The sequence below is a fragment of the Panthera pardus genome, unplaced genomic scaffold (assembly GCF_024362965.1).
Source record: "Panthera pardus isolate Hobbes unplaced genomic scaffold, ASM2436296v1 HiC_scaffold_15, whole genome shotgun sequence".
Classification (NCBI taxonomy): domain Eukaryota; kingdom Metazoa; phylum Chordata; class Mammalia; order Carnivora; family Felidae; genus Panthera; species Panthera pardus.
Window position 1 is genome coordinate 26839519 of NW_026526710.1, and position 20342 is coordinate 26859860.

Below are 20342 nucleotides of genomic sequence, written 5' to 3' on the forward strand. Positions count from 1 at the left end.
CATTTCAAATAAAGTTACTTAGGAAATATTTTATTGTACAAAATTTACATTTGTTGTAAATACTGAAATGCATGGCAAAACAACTTTTTGTTAATCCATTTTTTTTTGAGATTTTCTGTGAAAAGATTTATTTCCTAATACATTCTCAGATAATATTTGTTTAACAGCTGTGTTGGTAATAAGTACCTTGAGACATAAGTTCTAAAACTGAAAACAGATCAAAAAAGCGCAGGAGGAAGACCACTGCCAAAGAGTAATCTCCATGAACTTGGCATTTTCCACTGCAAGGCAGATGCTGTGGGGTCATCACACTGTAAATGAAAAAAAAAAAAAAAAAAGTTTAATCCTTCAACTTTACCACCAAATCCCCTTTTCACATTTAAGTAGCATAAGACCCCTTCTCTAGTTTCTTTTGTTTCTGCTCTTTTTGACTTTGACACTTTTAGTTGTGTTTCACTGTAAGTAAAAACAAAGGAATAAATTTCCATGTCTCTATATTAACTGAAGATAGATTTCCTTAAGTTCCAAATCATAAAGATATGCCAGAAAGGCTATGGGTGAAGTCCATCCAGTAAAATCAAATTTGAAGGGAACTGAGGTAAAAAAATAAAAAAAAATCAGTGCTGTGTGATTTGTATCAATTTGTTCCTAGCAAAAGCATGAATTAAAAAACAGTACCTATCATATAAAGCAGCCTTATGGTGCTTCTATTATGCCTAAAGGCTAACTGATTTCCCTGGGCGTAATGCTCTTATAACAGAGAAAAGTATTTTAATTATAATATGTATTTAATAGTTACAGTATTGCTTACATAAATATCTTTTGCTTTCCTGAAAAAAAAAAATCCTGAATTTGAAAGAAATTTGTTTATTCTTGTAAAACTATGTCTGGTATGATTAATGCAATGTGACCAATTAATACCATGAAGTACTTAAAAGTTTTCCTTTTTTGGAAAATCAGCTTTAATGAAACAACTGTAGATAACTGGTTGGTTAAATGCTCTCTTATCTTTTCAAAAGCTGAGCTAAACTAAATTTTACATAAAGATGTATCAAATTTTCACTTATTTGGCCTACTTATATAGAATATAAAATACAAGTTTACAAATACATAACTGGAGAAATCAGAGGCTTAAATGTAGTAAAACTTACACATGGTTTGATTATCTGAAGCCATTCATTAAGATATTCAACAAGACCTAGAGCATCTGGGATATTGTCTCCTTCTGACACAAATTTCAGCAGAACCACCATTGGAATTTCTTTAGAACAGCTATAATAAATACAGAGAAAAATTAAGTATTCTTCTACTGATATAAGACCCGGATTCCAGTGTGTCTGTTTTTATAGCTAAGACGATCTGCCAGGTTTTAGGCAAGGAGAAGATGCCACCTAATAAGATCACTTATTTATCCCCCTTGCCCCAGATGTATGGTATTTGTGGGGATAGAACTGGAAGCCATGTAATTAATGCCCACCATGGGCATATGTAAATTTGTGTATCACACAGGGCTGCATGAAAAAACATCCCCACTGAAAAATGTTCTGATCTACTCTCCAGATCTGCTGTAGAAGACCGTGATTTTCAGAAGCACCATAGCAAAGAGACTGAAAGAAAATAATACCCTTGTTATTAATAATCTAAAGCAGTGAAGGAAAAGTGTGGAATAGAATAAAGGGAAAAAAACTTATTGCTATTTCTTACAGATTCTATCTACTGTGTGATTTATTATGTGCTAAGGACTGTCTGCGTATTTTATAATTCAATCCCTCAGCAATCCTTGAGGAAGTTATAATTATTTCCATTTTATAAATGAATCAGTTTGGAATAATGGGAACACAGACAGAATGCCTGGATTCAAATTCTAGCTCTGCTACTTACCAGACATGTCAGGCAAGTTACTTAATCAGAGCTTCAGTGTGTCTCATATGTAAAAGAGGGAACACAGCAGAACTTACCTCACAGGTTGTTGGGACATGTAAAGGAGGCAGTAGAGGAAAGTGGTTAACACAATGCTCAATACATAGTCAATACTATGTATGTGTTAGCCAGTATGATGAAGTAACTGAAGTTTAAAGGGCTTGAAACATATTTAACATGCTCAACGTTCTGTATCTGGGAAGTGGCAGACATGGGACTTGAACCTGAGTCTTTCTGACTCCAAAACAGTCTCCTATTTGCTAAAAACGTCTCAAGCTAGTAATGAGATGGAGGTAAATCAATGCAAAAAGCTTCCTGTTTGCCAACAAAAGCAAAGATATTTTCTAATACACTAAAATCAAAAACTATGAGAAAAATACGATGCTAAAACTTAAGAGCACATGACTGATAGAGAGGTTCAGAAATAAAGTGAGTTGAGCTCCTAAGCAGGGGATATCAGATGTGGAGAAGACTCTGATAGGGAGGTTCAGAAGTCTCAGATGTACTAGGAGAGGCTAACATAGCATCTCAGTCTCTAAATATTAGAAATTGGAAGTTGTTAGCAAATTACATCATCTCCGTATGTAGTTCTCAAATATCACAGAGGCTCTCAAGCTTTGTATGGAAGCACTGTGAGCTGTGATGACTCAGAAGATTCCAGATCCTACACATTCCTTAGAAATGGATCCTGCCTAGAGGAGGCTAGCTAGCCTCCCTGGCTGTGCCTTCATTTTCAAAGCTCGACCTTAAAAAATGAAGAAGTATGGTCTTGAATTTACAGTGCCTCCACTACTAGTTTGTAACACAAAGAGTAACATAATAGTTTTAATACCATCCTCTGGACTTCTCTAAAAATGAAAAGTGGAGAATGACTAATTTTATTACTTTGTGACATTAAAAACCTAGACACATCCATTATTAAATTATAAATGCACTTCTATTCCCATCAAATATATGGGATTTCAGGTCAGCCACACCACTGCCACCCCTTATTATTAGAGTAACTAATATTATTTTTTCCAGAGATCAGAATATATATTTGTTCTCATAATGGGAAGGCAAAATATATATGTTACAAAAAATTTAGCAAATATTCATGATGTGCACTGAGGAAGAAAAAAAGGATTCAAAATTATATAAGCTCTATGATGAGTTTTTTTTCAATTTCAAAAATTCTTTATTGCAGTGAATGTATAATTACACTGAACATTGAACAAGGGTTTGATTATAAGAGAATAAAAGATGTGTGTTAGAAAATTAAAAGAAAATTGATTTTGTGAGAAACATTTTTAAACAGGATGAACTCTAAAGTTATAAAGGTAGACATGGTATATATTGCAGATATGTACATTTAATTCAGATATATTTTTAAAGGAGTTGGGAAGAGAACAAATGAAAAATTAGTAATGGTAGTTACTTCTGATACGTTATATATACACACACACACACACATATATATGTATATATACGTGTATATATATATATACACATATATGGGGGGGTGGGGAGAGACAGGGAGAGAAAGAGCATGTGCGCATGCAACGGGGGAGGGGCGGGGGGGTGCGGAGAAAGAGAGAGAAAGAGAGAAAGAAAGAGAGAAAGAGAGAGAGAAAGAGAGAAAGAGAGAGAGAAAGAGAATCTTAAGCAGGCTCCATGCCCAGCACGAAGACTGATGCAGGGTTCAATCTCATCACAACTGTGAGATTATGACCTGAGCCTGAAATCAAGAGTTGGACACTTAACCAACTGAGCCACCCAGGCACCCCAGAACTGAGTATTATAAATATTGTTTCTTTGGACTATTCTATATTTTCCAAATATTCTATGATGACTTGTCTAACTTTTATAATATTTTGCTATCGTTGCTAACTGTGTGGGCAAGTTTACAACTACCCAGAAGTTATTCTTTGGTCTCACAGAATTTTACCCTACACATGTGTGGCTTAGACTTCAAAGACTCAGAGAGACCCCTACAGCTCTTCTGAATAGTCCTTCTATGGTTCTCTGCCTTGTACTTTCCGAGTGTCCTAGCATTCCCCAATGCTGATATCTGTCTCCTCAACTCAGCAAGACTGGTCTGCTCAGGTTCCCTCCCCCTCCCTGTGTTGTAGTCCAGAAAATATCTCCAAGCAGAAAGTTGGGGGCAATTGTAGGACTTTATTTGCCTTCTCTCAGGGATCACAACTATGTGCTGCCTGGTGTCCAAGTCTGAAAAACAGTTGTTTCATTAATTCTGTCCAATTTCCAGTTGCTTATGGCAAGATGGCAAGTCTGAGATCATTACTCTAACACTGAGTGGAGCAAAAGGAGGAGGCTAATTTGTAAAGAACTAAGCAGTCAGGGTGAAGGCGCAGAGAGCTGTGGGAATACAAAGAGAGTAGTAAATTCCTTGTGCAGAAGGGAGAAGCATGTAAGGACACAGAGGAGTGCTGTACGAGGTGACTCTTAGAAACTGGTTGGTTTTTGCAAGGGAGACAATAGGAGAAAGTACATGGGACAAGGCAAGGAAGAATGAGACAGCTTTTAGGAAACCGTGACTGCTAGTAGTTTAGCTGGAGTCCAGGGCACCAAGGAATGAGCCAGGCAAGGAGATCCTGCAGGGCCTTATATGACACATTAAGAAATATGAACCAGATTCTGCACAAAGCAAGTAAAACTGCTGATGGATTTAAAAAAAAATTTTTTTAATGTTTATTTTTGAGACAGAGAAAGAGCATGAATGGGGGAGGGTCAGAGAGAGGGAGACACAGAACCTGAAGCAGGCTCCAGGCTCCGAACTGTCAGCACAGAGCCCAACACGAGGCCTGAACTCACAAACTGTGAGATTATGACCTGAGCTGAAGTCAGATGCTTAACCGACTAAACCACCCAGGCGCCCCACTGCTGATGGATTTTACTCTGGGAATGTTGTGATCAGTTCTGAATTTAATTTTATTTTTCAGGTTTTTTTTAATGTTTATTTTTGAGAGAGAGACAGAGTGTGAACCCGGGGGGGGGGGGGGGGGGTCAGAGAGAGAGGGAGATACAAAATCTGAAGCAGTCTCCAGGCTCTGAGCTGTCAGCACAGAGCCTGACGTAGGGCTCGAACTCACGAACTGTGTTATCATCACCTGAGCCAAAGCTAGAGACTTAACTGACTGAACCACCCAGGTGCCCCAGTTCTGAATTTCAGAAGGTTGATTTTACCAATACTGAAGATGGATTAAACAGAGTTATAATGAAGGAGGCGGGGGAATCAATCAAGAGATCTTGATGGCAGCAGCTACAGACTAAACTCACACCCCTCCAAAACTCATATGCTGAAGCCCTAACCCCCAATGCAATTCTATCTGGAGATGGGACCTGCACAGGTAATTGAGAGTAAACCAAGTCATAAGGGTAGGGCCCTAATCTGACAGCACTGTGGCTCTGTAAGGAGAGAAGGAATCAGAGGTCTCTGCTATCTGAAGATACGGCCAGAAGGCAGCCATTTGCAAGCTAGGAAGAGGGCCTTCACCAGAACTCAACCATGCTGGCTCCCCAATCTCAGACGTCTAGCCTCTAGAACTGTGAGCAAATTAATTTTTGTGGTTTAAGCCACCCTGCTGATTTTATTTTGCTATGACACCCCAATCAGACTAACAGCAGTCTAGGCTACAAATGATATGGCCTGAATGAAGCAAAAGAAGGACTGAAAGCTGGTGGTTTGCAGGGCAGGCCAGAGAATGATTACGTAGCCATGGCTTCCAGGCTGTGGTAAAAGAATAGTTGAAGTGATATTTTATATGATGAGCAATAAGCTAGACAGGAAAAGAAGTAAAAACATGAATGGGTGACAGACTGGAAAAAAAGAAAAGTGAAAAGAAATGAGCAGGTTTTAAGGGAAAAAGAGAAAGCTGGAATGGTACACAAGTATGGCCAGAGACGGACAAAACAAGGTGTATTAGGAAAACAAGCTGAAATGCCTGTATCCTTTCTGACAGAAGTCTTAGATATTTCAGAAAGAAGCAGGGGCATAAATAATTACAAATAACAAGAATAGGTTCAACTTTTAGACAAAGAATAAAGCTCACTATGATCCTGGACCATGACTGCTAGCTCTAGAGTGAAGTGGTTAAAAGTGCAGAATTTGGGGCCGGATGCCTACGTTTGAATCTTGGCTCTGCCACATGTTACTCATATGGCTTTTAGCAGTTATTTAACCTTGCAGCCCTTCAATTTTTTTGTTTATAACATGTAGTTAATAGCACATATCTATAAGGTCAGTATGAGAATTAAATAATTTAATACATGTAAGGTGCACAGAAAGTACCACGCACATAATTTGCTAACACCATGACTACTACTTATGTTACTATTATGACTTCTTCAGGTCATACAGAAATCACAATGCAGATTTCAGAGCAAGCAAACCAGTCATTCTACTTTGCAAGGCTAGGATTATACTCTTGAAATTTATTATGTTAAGGAAGGAGGCAGATTTTTGGTGGACTTGCAGCAATGGTAATGGGGACATAATTTTTTTCTAAGGTTAGCTCTGCCCACTTCTCTAAAGCCACCACTGACAGCACAAGTGGTGCTCCTTATTCATGTCTCCTCATGGGAGAGCAGAGAGTAGACTAGCAGTAGAAGCCACCTTCTAAACACCGTTGGCTCTGTTTTCCATGAACCCACCAGGCACATCAACTCCTAGCAAGGAGGAAAAGTCAGAGGGAGTTGAAGCATACAGCAAGGCCTACTGGTTAGCCCTAAACTTAGCCTTAGGTCATATGAAACAGGAAGCTAAGGGATAAGGCAAGCAAAAATGGGGATAGTGTAAGTGTCTACAAATCTGATGGCAGATTGGGCCATCATATAAGTCATAAAAGTCAATTTACAAAAAGGGGCTTAAAGAAAAAAAGATCTCTTTCTAGTTTCCTCCTTTATTTTTCACTTGCCTGCTAACTGTTAGTGATTCTCAAAGATCAATCAAGAGTGACTGCAGAGAATTTAAAAGAAAAATGCACAAAAATAACTATAAATCTGTTATTGGGCATATAATATATAAAGATGTAATTTGTGACAATATTATAATGGGTTGGGGGGAGATAGTGTGACCAGTAGTAATTTTTATATGCAACTGAAGTTAGTATCAACTCAGACTGTTATAACTTAAGAATGTTACATGCACTCACCATGGAAACCATAAAGCAAGTATCTCTAGAATATACACAAAAGGAAATATGAAGAGAATCAAAAGATGTCCCTATAAAAAAGGTGGTAGTAAAGCAGTAAATGAAGAACAAAAAAGGTATAAGACATACAGAAAACAAAGAACAGAATAACAAGTCCTTCATTAGTAATTACTTTTAATGCAAATGGATTAAACTTTCTAATCAAACGACATAGACTAGCAGAATGGATTAAAAAAATGATCTATTTACCGTCTATAAGAGACTCACTTTGAATATAAGGACACACATAGTTTGAAAATGAAAAGATGGAAAAAGATATTCCACACAAATAGTAACCAAAAGAGAGCAGGGTGGCTGTAAAAATATCAGACAAAATATCAAAAACTGTTATAAGAGATGAAGAAAGCCATTATGTATTGAATAAAAGGGCCAATTCACCAAGAAGATGTGGTAAATACAAAGATATATTCACAAAACAAGAGCCCCAAAATATATAAGCAGACATAGAATTGAAGGGAGAATTAGACACAGGGCTACAATAACAGTTGGGAGACTTCAACACCCCACATTCAATAATAGAACAAACGGACTGATTCATAATGAAATAGAGGGACTTACACAACACCATACACCCATTAAACCTAACAGATGTATACAGAACATCCCACTCAACACAAGCAGAATACACATTTTTCTTGGGTGCACATGAAACATTCTCCAGGACAGACCTTTGGTAGGGCACAAAATAAGACTTGATAAATTAAAAAGATGAAAATCATACAAAGTGTCTTTTTCAATCATAGTAGAATGACACTAGGACTCAACAACAGAAGGAAAACCAGAAAATTCACAAATATATGGAAATTAATACAAAGAAGAAATCACATGGGAAATCAGAAAAATACAGGAGAAAGAAAATGAAAACAACGTGCTGAATTTAAGAGTTGCAGCTAAAGTAGAGTATGAGGAAAAGTTTCAGCTGTAAACGCATATATTTAAAAAGAAGAAATTTCTTAGATTGATGACCTAAGTTTACATCTTAGGAACTATAATAAGAAAGGGAAACTAAACCTGGAGTTACCAGAAGAAAGGGAATAATGAAGATTAGAGTGGAGATAAATAGAAAACAGAAAAACAATAGAGAAAATCAATAAAACCAAAAGTAGTTATTTGAAAAGATCAACAAAATTGACTAAGAATAAAAGAAAACTCAAATTACTAAAATGAGAAATGAAAGTGAGGATATTAGTATGGGCTTTGCAGAAATAAGTAGGAGTTATTATTTAATGAGTACAGACTCTCTGTTTAGAACGATGACAAAGTTCTGAAAGTGGATAGATGGTGATGGATATACAACACCGTAAATGCATTAATGCCACTTAATTGTACACTTAAAAATGGTTAAATTTAATGTTACATATATTTTACCACACTTAAATTATGTGATGTGTAAATATACAAACATATTCTCAAAGTTCTGATAAGTAATCCAACACACTCTCCCACTTATCTTACTTTCATTATTTTTAAGTAGGCTCCACACCCAATGTGAGCCTTGAACTGGTGACCCCAGAGATCAAAGAGTCACACATTCTATGGCCTGAGCCAGCCCTTCCTACTTTCATTTTTAAATAAGGTGGGGGAACAAATGAACAAACAGACAAACTCACCCTTCATCATAGAGTGTTTTTGTGATACCTCCTCCAGGAATACGGATACAAAACTCAGAATCATCTATTTCAGGAATGCATGGGCTTTTTTCCATTTCTTCCCAGTTCAGGCTCTTTATTTTATTTTGAACAGTTTTTTGCAAGAAAGGTGTAAGCAGGTATCTGAAGGGAGTACTAGAAGCAATAATATAATTCAGTTTTTAAAAACATAATAAATTTGAACATTAAGGCAAGTATCAGTTCTTTTAGCAAATATTATTTGTTCCATGTGTATTTTGTTGCAAAAGCAAAGCACAAGTTTCAGCAGTCTACGGAAGAATAGCATATAAAAATATTGCTCTGGCTTGCTATTTACACACTTAGGAGAGAGCATAAGGACCCAGGCCAACTTAAACTAAGGCAAGGTCAGCATGAAGATAATCAATTTCCCACAAGCTATGCTCCCTTCTGGCCAAGAGGACTTTTGTGAGATTCCTAGAATTGTATGTTTATTTTGAGATTCCTAGAAATTAGCTCCACTTTTGAAAGGTTAGTCTTGGCTAATGCTTTTCATCATGATTTTATAGGTGCGGAAATGATAATGAAATAGTTTATATTTCTATCTCTTGGATACTTTGCCTTATATTTAGGAATTCAGTGTGACATACCTGATTTATACTTAGAGGCAACTGGATTTCTGCAATGACTGAATAACTAGAAATACGAATCCAATTTTCCAAAAATCATCCAATGAATCTCTCCTCTTTCTCTTTACCAGCTCAGCTCTGTAATGTCACCACACACCATACCAAACAACCGAAGCACAGTTCCAGAACAATCTATATCTTTACACCAAAGCCTTCCTTCTGCCTCAACCATAACACTACTAACCATACTCCCTCCTATCTCCTGACTTTATCATCTTTCTAAATTCCAGAGAGGGGAGATAAAAATATACATAACTTTTAAAATTTATTTTAGCTTTTTAATAGAGACACCATCATAATATTGCATAAATCAAAACAAAACTTTTCAAAGGCAAAAACATACCTGCGAAGCTGTAGGTCATTACGGTGATATGAATGACTGCTTGAAAGAACAATAACTTTGGCACAGTTACTACTTTTCACCCAGGAAAGCAGTTTTTCACAGAATGGCTTTGATTTATACTTCGTATACCGTTGAAAGAATAAAAAGAAAGTCTAAAAGTTAGATCTTAGCATATAATAAGAGTATTATATAAAATATTTTATTAGCTTTATGTGATAATTCATGTATTAAAATTATAATTATTTTTACTTCCACTTTCTGTCCTTAAACTGAAGGTGAGAGACGAAGAGCAATGAATTGTTTATTGTAGCTTTACAATTAAGAAATAAATCACAAGAAATCTAGTTTCAAAAAAATTCTATGCTGATGGACAAAGGAAAATTTCCCAGTTCTCTACTTAATCTATCGTTACTTAAAAACTATCACATGGTCATCTATAAAAACTATCACATGGTCATCTATGAGATCTTCTTGCTAGAAATTTCTGACCTGAATCTGATCAGGAAATGATTAGGTGAATCTAGGATGCTGAACATCTGGCATGAATCCTCGAAGAGTGAATACTATGAAGAGCAGAAAGAGGAGGCCACTTCTATGTCAAAGGCTAACAACTAAAAAGATGTTATAGCCAAATGTAACATGTGAACCTTGATTGAAGGTTCCAAAACTGAAGAATATTTTGGGGACAATTGGGGAAATTTGAATATGTCTTATGATACTACTGAATAATTCATTAAGAGCTGATTTTCTTAGGTGTGATAATGCTGCTGTGGTTGTGAAGGAGAATGTCATGAAGGAGAGATACATGCTGAACTATTTATGGGTAAAATATCATAACATCACCAGCCTACTTTTGGATTATTTGGCAGAAGGAAACTGCATGCACATGCAGAGAGAGAGAATTAAGCAGGTATGGCAAGATATTAACAGTTGGTTAATCTGGGAAGTGGGTTATACAATTTTGGGGGGAAAATTACTTTATGGAAATTCTTCTCACAGACCGCTATTAAATAATTATTCAATAAAATTTAAAATGCAGATAAGAAATAGCTAGCTCTTCAACTAGGGAGATGGTACAGCCTGATTAAATTAAAAAACTGTTTCAGTTTTCTGAAATCTCATTTTACAAATGAGGATAATGTTAATACCTGCTTTGTCACACTGTCGAGATGCTTATGTAGAGTAATATATATATAAAGTACTCACAGCCATATTGGTGTGAAGAATCAATGCTCAATAAATGTTAGCTATTTTGAAATCACTATTCCCATCTACCAAAAATTTCATTTAGACATGTTTGTCTTTCTTAATTCTTGAACTTACACTGGTATTAGGAAGAGAACAGAAAAAGCCACATAGCATAACGGAAAAATATTAGCAACTCTCACAGCAAAACTTTGGGTATGGTATTGTTAACTAAAGAAAGTAAAGAGTGAATCTAATATGAATATTAAAATAATCATAGCACTATTCACAGTTGTCTCAAACTAGAAAAAAAATCTAACATTCCATTAAAAGTACAATGGATAAATTATGGTTTATTTATACAACAGAATCCCACATAGAGGTGAGAATGAACAAACTACCTCTCCTTCGAACTACATGGATGGACCTCACTAACAGAATGTTGAGTAAAGGAAGCTAGACATAAAGTACATGCCATGAGATTCCATTTACATAATAATATAACTAAGATGGAGTATGTGGGAGAGGCAACAGAAAGCTGATAATTTTCTGACCTTCTTAACAGATGGTACCTTAATCGACTCAACCAACATTTACTAAGAGCTCCTCTACATGCTACATACTTTTCTAGAAGCTGGGGATATGACAGTGAGTGATACACTGTCACTTCTCTCAGAATACTTACTTTATATTAGAGGTAGATAATAAACAAATATATGATACTCTAAGTAGTGATGAATTGTGAAGAAAACCACCCCAGGATAAGACAATAGGGTAGTCAGGGGAGGCCTTTCTGATGAGGTAGCATTTAAGCAAGGACTGAAGAAAGTAAACCATTTAGGTATCTAGAAGAAAAGTATTCCAGGCAGAGAAAATAATGTAAAGACTCTGAGATGGGAGTGAGCTTAATCTGTCTGAACAACACAGGGAGACCAGTGTGGCTAAAGCAGGGTTAATGAAAGAGGGAAACCAGTAATGAGCAAACAGGAATGGCTCTAAGTTCGATTAAGTAAAGCAGCTGTCCAAGAGAACTCTCTGTGATAATGGAAGTGCTCTTTATGGCAGCTGCTTGCCACACATGGCTATGGAGAACTTCAAATGTGGCTAGTGTGAAGGAGGAACTGAATTTTTAATTTTATTTTAGTTTATGAATCAAAATTTAAATAGCTACATGTGGACAGTGGCTACCATACCAGCACAGAGGTAGAGCCTAATAAGTCAGAGTAAGGGCTGGGAGTTCACTGGGATGAAAACAGGAAGCCACCAGAGGGTCTGAAAAGAGAAGTGATGGATTTGATTTAGGTTTAAAGGATAACTGGTGGTGCTATCTGCAGACAACTAGGTATTTATGGATGTGGGCAGAGCAAGAATAGAATTAGGGGTAGGAGAGAAGGCAGTGATTTGGACAAGAGTGGTAGTGGTGGAAGAGGAAAGAAGTTAGATTCAGAATTTATTTTGACATGTACATAATTTATATGTAGATGTCACTGGTTGAAATGTAATACAAATGGACTAAATCCAAAATATTCATTTGTTTAAATGTTTTCACCCATGTTACCTAAATTGGGAATATATAAGATCCAAACAGTATGCCTCATTTCCTTTCAATATAATCAATCAGTAAATGATGGTAACACCTATTCTAAGATTGGTTCTCTATAGAATCAGACTTTTCTTAACTGTACATACAGTAAAAAGAGCAGAACTGAGTTTTGAATCTTAATTCTTAATACTTAGTATTTTCTCATTATATTTCACTTCAATCAACTTAAAAAGACAAATATACTAACCTTAATAAAAATGGATCTTAACTGAAGAGCCACTAGCTTCTTTGAAGGCAATGAATATACTACAAAGACAAAAAGAAAATGAAATCATGAGAGTTAAAATGATGGAGTTATACAAGTGAAATTACTAACATAAAAACTAAAATTGAATTGTAAGAACTTTTATACCTAATATTTTCAATAATTAAATATAAAACATATGAACTATATTATTCAGTTAAAATAGAACATTTTAGAAGTACCTTAAAATGCACCTGTGGGCTTTATTCTATATAACAGATTCATTTCTGAAAGGTTAACTGTTAAGAAAATATAAAATTATATTTCTTCTGACTGTGATTGTAGAATCAGGGAAGAATTCCCCGGAAACTTCTGGTGTTATGACACATGAAATCATTCTTAAGAATGTTTTTATTTAAGGGGTGCCTGGGTGGCTCAGCTGGTTGAGTGTCTTACTTTGGCTCAGGTCACGATCTCACAGTTTGTGAGTTCGAGCCCCACATCGGGCTCTCTGCTGTCAGCCTGTCAGTGCAGAGCCTGCTTCGGATCCTCTATCCTTCTCTCTCTCTCTGCCCACCCCCCCTCCCCCCAACCTGCACAACTCTCAAAAAAATAAATAAAACATAAAAAAAAAAAAAGAATGTTCTTAGCTAAAAACAAACAAACAAAAAACAAAAAGGGGCACTTGGGTGGCTTAGTTGGTTGAGTATCCAACTCTTGATTTTGGCTCTGGTCATGATCCCAGGGTTGTAAGATCGAACCCCGTGTCAGGCTCTGTGCTGAGTGGGAGCCTGCTTAGGATTCTCTCTCTCCCTCTGCCCCTATCCCTCACACATGTTTTTTTTTTTTAATGTTTATTTATTTTTGAGAAAAAGAAAGAGAGACAGAGTGAGAACAGGGGAAAGGCAAAGAGAAAGGGAGACAAAGAATCTGAAGCAGGCTCCAGGCTCTCAGCTATCAGCAGAGCCTGACACAGGGCTCAAACTCACGGACCGTAAGACCACGACCTGAGCCTAAGTCGGACGCTTAACCAACTGAGCCACCCAGGCGCCCCTGCTCTCTCTCTCTCTTTAAAAAAAAAAAAGTTATTCTCCCCTCTTCTCTCTGGAGAAGAGCAACACTCATTGGGATTTAGAGAAGGAATAAAATGCAAGAGAATGTTACCTATATAATAAAATCCCTGGAATAGGTACATTTGTGTTCTTTAGAAGTTTTTGAAAGATAACATGCAAGATAATATGTAAAATTTTCTGAGTCAAGGTGTGTGCTCTTCTTCAAGGAAAAGGATCCATAACCTTCACTCACATTCTACAAGGGGGCCTACTGTACCGACGCTTAACATGTCCCTGCCCAACCTCACCTCTGAGAATGAGAACCAAGGACAAAATATGGCGTTTCTTAGAGGCATGATTAGGCCACTGTGCTAAAGAGTAAAATTTTAGTTACTGTAAAATAATTTACAAATAACCCAGACTCCAGTAAATCCTTTGGCAGATCATGTCTCTCCAGCTATCGCTCTTTTGGGGAGTGTCTCCTTGGACCGGGGTAGTGACTAGGGGCTATGCTGCAGCAGCAAGCCTAATGACCTCCAGGTATTTTCAGGACAAAGGAGGTAAGAGCAGAAATTTAGGAATTAGGGAAAAGAGCACAAATTTAGGGGAAAGGGACTAAAACATGGGCCACTTAGGCCTGTAATCTATCTCTGATGTGCACATTTAGTGCAATTCAACAGACTTAATGGGAAGAGGATACATCTGTAGGGAGTGAGCAAAATGTTATACCACCTCCTACAATATTAGCACTCATATTCATCATCAGTGTATCAGGAAAATCTTTTTTAAGATCCTGCTTCCCATTACTTTTCTCTTCTGAGGTGATACAATACAAAAGCAACATCACCTTTCATGTTTTCTGGTATAAAATATGTAGCTTTTATCTAATCAAGGCTTTAGATCTACGAAGTTACAGAAAATACAGACACTAGGGGACCAAGATAAATGACACTAAAGGAAGTTATAAGACATATGCAGAAGATAGGACATTCAATAGGACAATGGATCTAGTTGTTTCCTCAATAAATTAGTTTCATGAAGGGATAAAAAAAAAAAGAGACTGCTCTACAGTAAAAAATTTCGGAGGCATAACAATCAGAAGTACTATGGTGGGTCTTAGTTTATTTTTTTATTATTATTTTTAATGTTTATTTATTTTTGAAAGAGAGAAAGAGAGTGTGTGAGTGGGGGGCAGTAGGGAGACACAGAATTCAAAACAGGCTCCAGGCTCTGTGCTTAACCAACAGAGCCACCCAGGTGCCCCTAGTGGGTCTTGGTTTAGACAAACTAACTTTGAAGGACATTTTGGGGTAAACTGGAACAGTCTGAATATGGATAGGGTATAGTTAAGATATTAAGAAATTACTAATTTTGTTAAATGTGATAGTATTTTAGCTATAAAGAAAAGTTCTTTAAAAAGACAAATACTTACATATTTAGAGGTGGAATGTCATGATATCTATAATTTATTTCAAAATACCTCATCTTAAAAATAGATAAAGTAGATTAAAGGACATAGCCAATTGACTTGTTTTGAGTTTGTGTCAGAGAAAAGCCAGTGGGTCTTCCACTAGTGTGAAGGTCCATCAGGGTGGTGTGGTGCTTAAGAAACAGGTCTCAGGGGCCAGAGCCTTGATTAGAAACTCAGGTACACCAATTATTAGTCATGTGACCTTAACTTCTTTGTACAATGGTTTCCTCATCTATAAGACTACCTATAGAGTAGTTGTGAGGATTAAATGGATTAATACATGTAAATGCACACAGTGCTCAGCTCATATAAAATGATAGTTGTTATCATTAGTGGAAGTATATAAATTCTAGTTCTACTATTTCTAGTACTTTATCCTTTAAGGCAATAGCTGAATTCAGTCTTATGGTAAACAGAACAGTGAGAAGCCAACAGAGCACCCCGTCATCAAATGAAGCAAGTGGGTGCTCCCGTGCCTCATGATCAATAGCTTTCCCCCACTCACTCAGAGCAGTTCTGTATTATAAACACAGTGGTCACGGCAATGTCAACTGTGTTCCCCAATTAAAACAAACATGACAGTGCAATGAGGAATTATGGAGATTTATGGCATGGTAAAAGCCTATGCCTATTAGTAGTATTAGGCAACTCAATTCTCTGAGCCTTATCAATATTATATTATTATGGATTCTATAATAACATGAGAGGATAACAATGAGGCCTACGTAAGGTAGCACATGTTAAACATACAGGACTGAGCTCGGTGGAATTCTCTTTACCCCTTTCTCTAGTATTAGTGGTGCTTATACTTGCCAGAAAGATCAGAAATTAAAACTGAGGATAAAAGAAGGACAAAAAACCTTTATGTTAAAAAAAAAAAAAAAGGAAATCTCAAATTCTAGTAAAAAATATAAGTACAGTCATCTTAGGAGCTGCCATTTAGAAAAGACTAAGAACTAAAACCATGATGTACAATAGGACAACAGGACAATATGACCAGGTCATAAATACTGCACAAAACTGGCACTAAATAAATATATGCTATAAAACAATATCCATTGAATCTATTTCTGATTTAAAACAACTCTTCCTTGTAAGAGAATAAAACATGCAAAACCTTACATACCTTCAGCATTTATACTGAGTTCTGTTGAATTTTCTTCTGCAGTTGCATATGGATTGTTTCCAACCATTGGCACAAGACAATCAGTATAGAAGTAACCAATCTTACACATATTCAGTGTAGAAATAATCAAATCTATTGCAAGCTGGCCAACATTTCCAACAGACACTGCTGGCTGAAATAAAAAATGTTCATTAAGAAATCAAAATTAGCAGCACTTTTAAAAGCTTAGACAGAAGACAATAATCACAGGACTACATCTGAATGGTTATGCTCAGGTGCATCAGAACCAAACATGGACTCTTTGCATTAGCTTCAACAAGGTGTCAGCAGGGGCTTCCTCTACTTTGGAGACTATTGGTTTAACACCTTATTGAAAACCGACTATGTGCCAATCATTGCTCTAAGCACTAGGAATGCAGGAAGACAAACGGATAAAAATTCCTGCCTCGTGGAACTCTCATTCTAGTAAGGGAGTAAATATAATAAAATAGTGAAATACAGGCGTACTTTATTTTATGGCACTTGAATGTCTGTGGCAACCCAGCCTCAAGCAGGTCTTTCGGCACCATTTTTCCAACAGCATTTGTTCACTTTGTGTTTGTCACATTTTGGTAATTCTCTCAATATTTCAAACTTTTTCATTATTATTATATTTGTTATCATTTGATCTATGGTGATTATGACTCACCAAAAGCTCAGATGATGGCCAGCATTCTTTAGCAATAACATATTTTAAAATTAAGGTACGTACATTGTCTTTTTAGACATAATGCAAACTTAATACATTATAATATAAACATAATTTTCACATCCACTGGGAAACCAAAAAATTCATCTGACTGGCTTTATTGTGATATTCACTTTATTGCTGTGATCTGAAACCAAACCCACAATATCTTTGAGATATGCCTATATACAGAGGTAAGTGCTATGGAGAAAAATTAAGTGAGAGCGTATATGTGTTTGGTTGCAATTTTAAACAGGTGATCAAGGAAAGACTTTAGGTGACCATTCAACTATAGACCTGGGAGACTTAAGGAAGACAGCCATACGAAGACCAGGGGAAAAAAAAACTTCACGCAGTGGGAAAGCAAGTATAAAGGCTTCTTGGGTCATCTTTCCCTTTGCTTTGTTAGTGCATAAAGGTTAGAGTCAGCTTCTTTTTACGTTGAACACACACACATATTTACCCCCATGACTTCAAACAGTACAACTGCCAAACCTCTACCTATCGCCCAGAACGTTTATCTCAACTCCAGAGACTAATGGATATCTCCCCATGATTCTCTCATAGGCAATGCACATTCAACATGTACAAAACTAAACTGTTGCCCAAACGTGTCCTCATGTTTTGTATTTCAAAAGACAAACAATTACTCAATTACCTAAACTAAAAAACTTCTTCCTTTTCTCCTACCAACTACTTATAATACATGGCTAATTTTTATTGATTCTACTTATCTCTTTAATATAGCCCTTCCTTTGCATTCTTCTAGCAATTGCTTCCCCCATCTCCATTTCCTCTTATTTTTCTGGGTCCCTCAGAGTGGTCTCTCACTTCTCATTGCTCTCATCTACTAATCTCCTGGTTATCTTCTGTAATTCCCTTACCCTTCCCAAGGATTCTGCTACTTAGTTTAGACCCTTTCTCTCCTGTATCATCTACACTTTCCTCACTATTGTATTCTTCTCATCAGTATGTGTATATATACATATATATATGCTATAATCTTTCCTTCTAAAATACCCTCCCTTGATCCTACATACTCCCCTAGCTACCACCTCACTTCTTGGTGTCTCTCCATAACCAAAATTCCCAACAGCTGTCCACTAAAGCACAAGCATTCAGGCACTTTATCTCTGAATTAATGAACAAATACATACATATATTCTCTATCTCTTCTTCCACTTATTCAGCCCACTCCAATATGGCTTCCCTCCCTTTGCCACTTTACTGATAACGGTCAAGGTTACCACCAATAATCTCTTAGACATTACTTCCCCCACGAATCTTTTTTTTTTTTTTTTTCTGCCAGATATCTCCTGGAAGGATGCTTTTCTCTTTTGTGATTAACAAATATTTTTCAGAGAGATACTATGAAATACTACAAAATTTCCTTCAACAGTACATCATCACACACAAATTTTAGCATTCACTGATATTTCTTGCATGCGTTAAGGTGAGAATTGCCCAAAAGTGATTATCATCATTTAAAAAATTAAGATAATTGGGGCGCCTGGGTGGCGCAGTCGGTTAAGCGTCCGACTTCAGCCAGGTCACGATCTCGCGGTCCGTGAGTTCGAGCCCTGCGTCAGGCTCTGGGCTGATGGCTCGGAGCCTGGAGCCTGTTTCCGATTCTGTGTCTCCCTCTCTCTCTGCCCCTCCCCCGTTCATGCTCTGTCTCTCTCTGTCCCAAAAATAAATAAAAAACGTTGAAAAAAATAAAAATAAAAAATTAAGATATAACTGACATATAACAGTGTATCAGTTTCAGGTATAAACATATATCAGCTGATATATATATATATATATATATATATATATATATATATATACACACACACACACACACACACACATATTGTGAAATGATTACCACAATGTTTACTTAACATCAATCAGTTACAAATTTTTCTTGTAATGAGAACTTTTTGAAAGAATGTTTTAATGTTTTATTTATTTTTAAGACAGAGAGAGACACACACACAGAATCCAAAGCAGGCTCCAGGCTCTGAGCTGTCAGCACAGAGCCAGATGTGGGGCTTGAACTCACAAACTGTGAGATCATGACCTAAGCCGAAGTCAGAGTTAACTGAGCTGCCCAGGCACCCCTTGTAATGAGAACTTTTAAGATCTACTCTCTTAGCAAATTTCAAATATACACTAGGGTACTATTAATTACAGTCACCATGCTGTACATTACATCCCCAGGACTTATTTATAACTGTAGAGTTGTACCTTTTGACTACCTTCATCTATTTCATCCAAGCAGCTCTCATTCTCATCTGCCTCTAGCAACCACCAACCTGTTCTCTTTATCTATAAAGTTGGGGTTTTTTTTTCCAGATTCCACATATGAAGCTTTTTTTTTTTTTTTAAACGGGTCCCTGTGTCCCTCCCCCTCCCAACAAATCCTAGGGTTCTTCTGTGCCCTTTACAAAGTGCTATCCTAGCATTTATTGCCCTTATTGATTTACGTGTGTTTCCAACTAAACTGGACACTCCTTGAGGACAAGGACATAATCTTATTCTAATAGACTGTTTATTGAAACAGTGACTGAATATGGGCAATTTTAGGAGCAATAAAACCGTGTGTTAGGTACTGGCAAGGTTTCCTTTTCTGTAGTTATCTAGTTAATGACAAAGCCCTGCCAGCTTAAGAAAGGCTCTGTTACTAGCTGGAAAAAAAGATTTTCTAGGATACAACGAAAAGAAGATGGCCCGCACAACCTATGTACAACGTTACCAATAATAATCAAACACATTACGTTTTACAGTTAAGACTACAAACTCTAGTCTCAGAAACGTTTGGTGATAGCGCCAACAAAGATTCTTTCTGCAGCCCGGACTCCAGCGACAACCTCCCCGTTTTAAGCAAGCACCGCCTTCTGTCCCAGGGCGAGTGAAAGACCTCGAGGCGCCTCCGCAGGCGCCTCCCGACAGACAGCACCCCAAGCCAAGCAGGCAGACCTCGAGAAAGCGGGGACTCACCATTAGGAAGGTGAAGCCAGCGAGGTCGGGGACAGAATCTCCGCAGGGAACAAACATGGTCGCACCGAAATGGAAGGACTGGGCGAGCACTGACCTAGAGGAAACGCAGGCGACGCGTGCGCGAAACCGCGAGCGCCGCTCGGCGTCCGCGCGCTGGAGTCCCCAGAGCCCCTAGCGACGGGGGCGGGGCGGGGCCGTCGAGTCGCTCGGCGTGGGGTCCTGAAGGGCCCGTCCAGC

General features: G+C 37.2%; 1 protein-coding gene across 2 annotated transcripts; it reads right to left on the reverse strand.

The window, feature by feature from the left end:
- Window positions 1-9: 9 nt before the first annotated feature.
- On the reverse strand, window positions 10-20303 carry PSMG2 (proteasome assembly chaperone 2). Of its 2 annotated transcripts, none has more exons than XM_019433855.2 (7): window positions 20106-20303; window positions 16394-16565; window positions 12748-12806; window positions 9773-9891; window positions 8744-8917; window positions 1152-1272; window positions 10-311 (listed from the first exon to the last, which is right to left on the reverse strand). In XM_019433855.2, exons 1-7 carry the CDS (start codon window positions 20160-20162, stop codon window positions 219-221), a joined length of 795 nt encoding a protein of 264 aa, XP_019289400.1. In that variant the 5' UTR covers window positions 20163-20303; the 3' UTR covers window positions 10-218. The 2 variants fall into 2 exon arrangements, with proteins under 2 accessions (XP_019289400.1, XP_019289399.1); XM_019433854.2 differs by having other exon boundaries at window positions 10-317; window positions 20106-20300.
- Between the last annotated feature and the right edge of the window lie 39 nt (window positions 20304-20342).

What these genes read in the sequence shown, in the direction of transcription:
- PSMG2 (XM_019433854.2), bottom strand. Translation starts at nt 20,162, where the DNA reads ATGTTTGTTCCCTGCGGAGATTCTGTCCCCGACCTCGCTGGCTTCACC. An exon ending in AATGACCTACAGCTTCGCAG is followed by an intron (nt 8,918 to 9,772) that starts GTATGTTTTTGC and finishes TATTGCTTCTAG; the next exon opens with TACTCCCTTCAGATACCTGC. An exon ending in TTCAGATAATCAAACCATGT is followed by an intron (nt 318 to 1,151) that starts GTAAGTTTTACT and finishes TTTTTTTTTCAT; the next exon opens with TTACAGTGTGATGACCCCAC.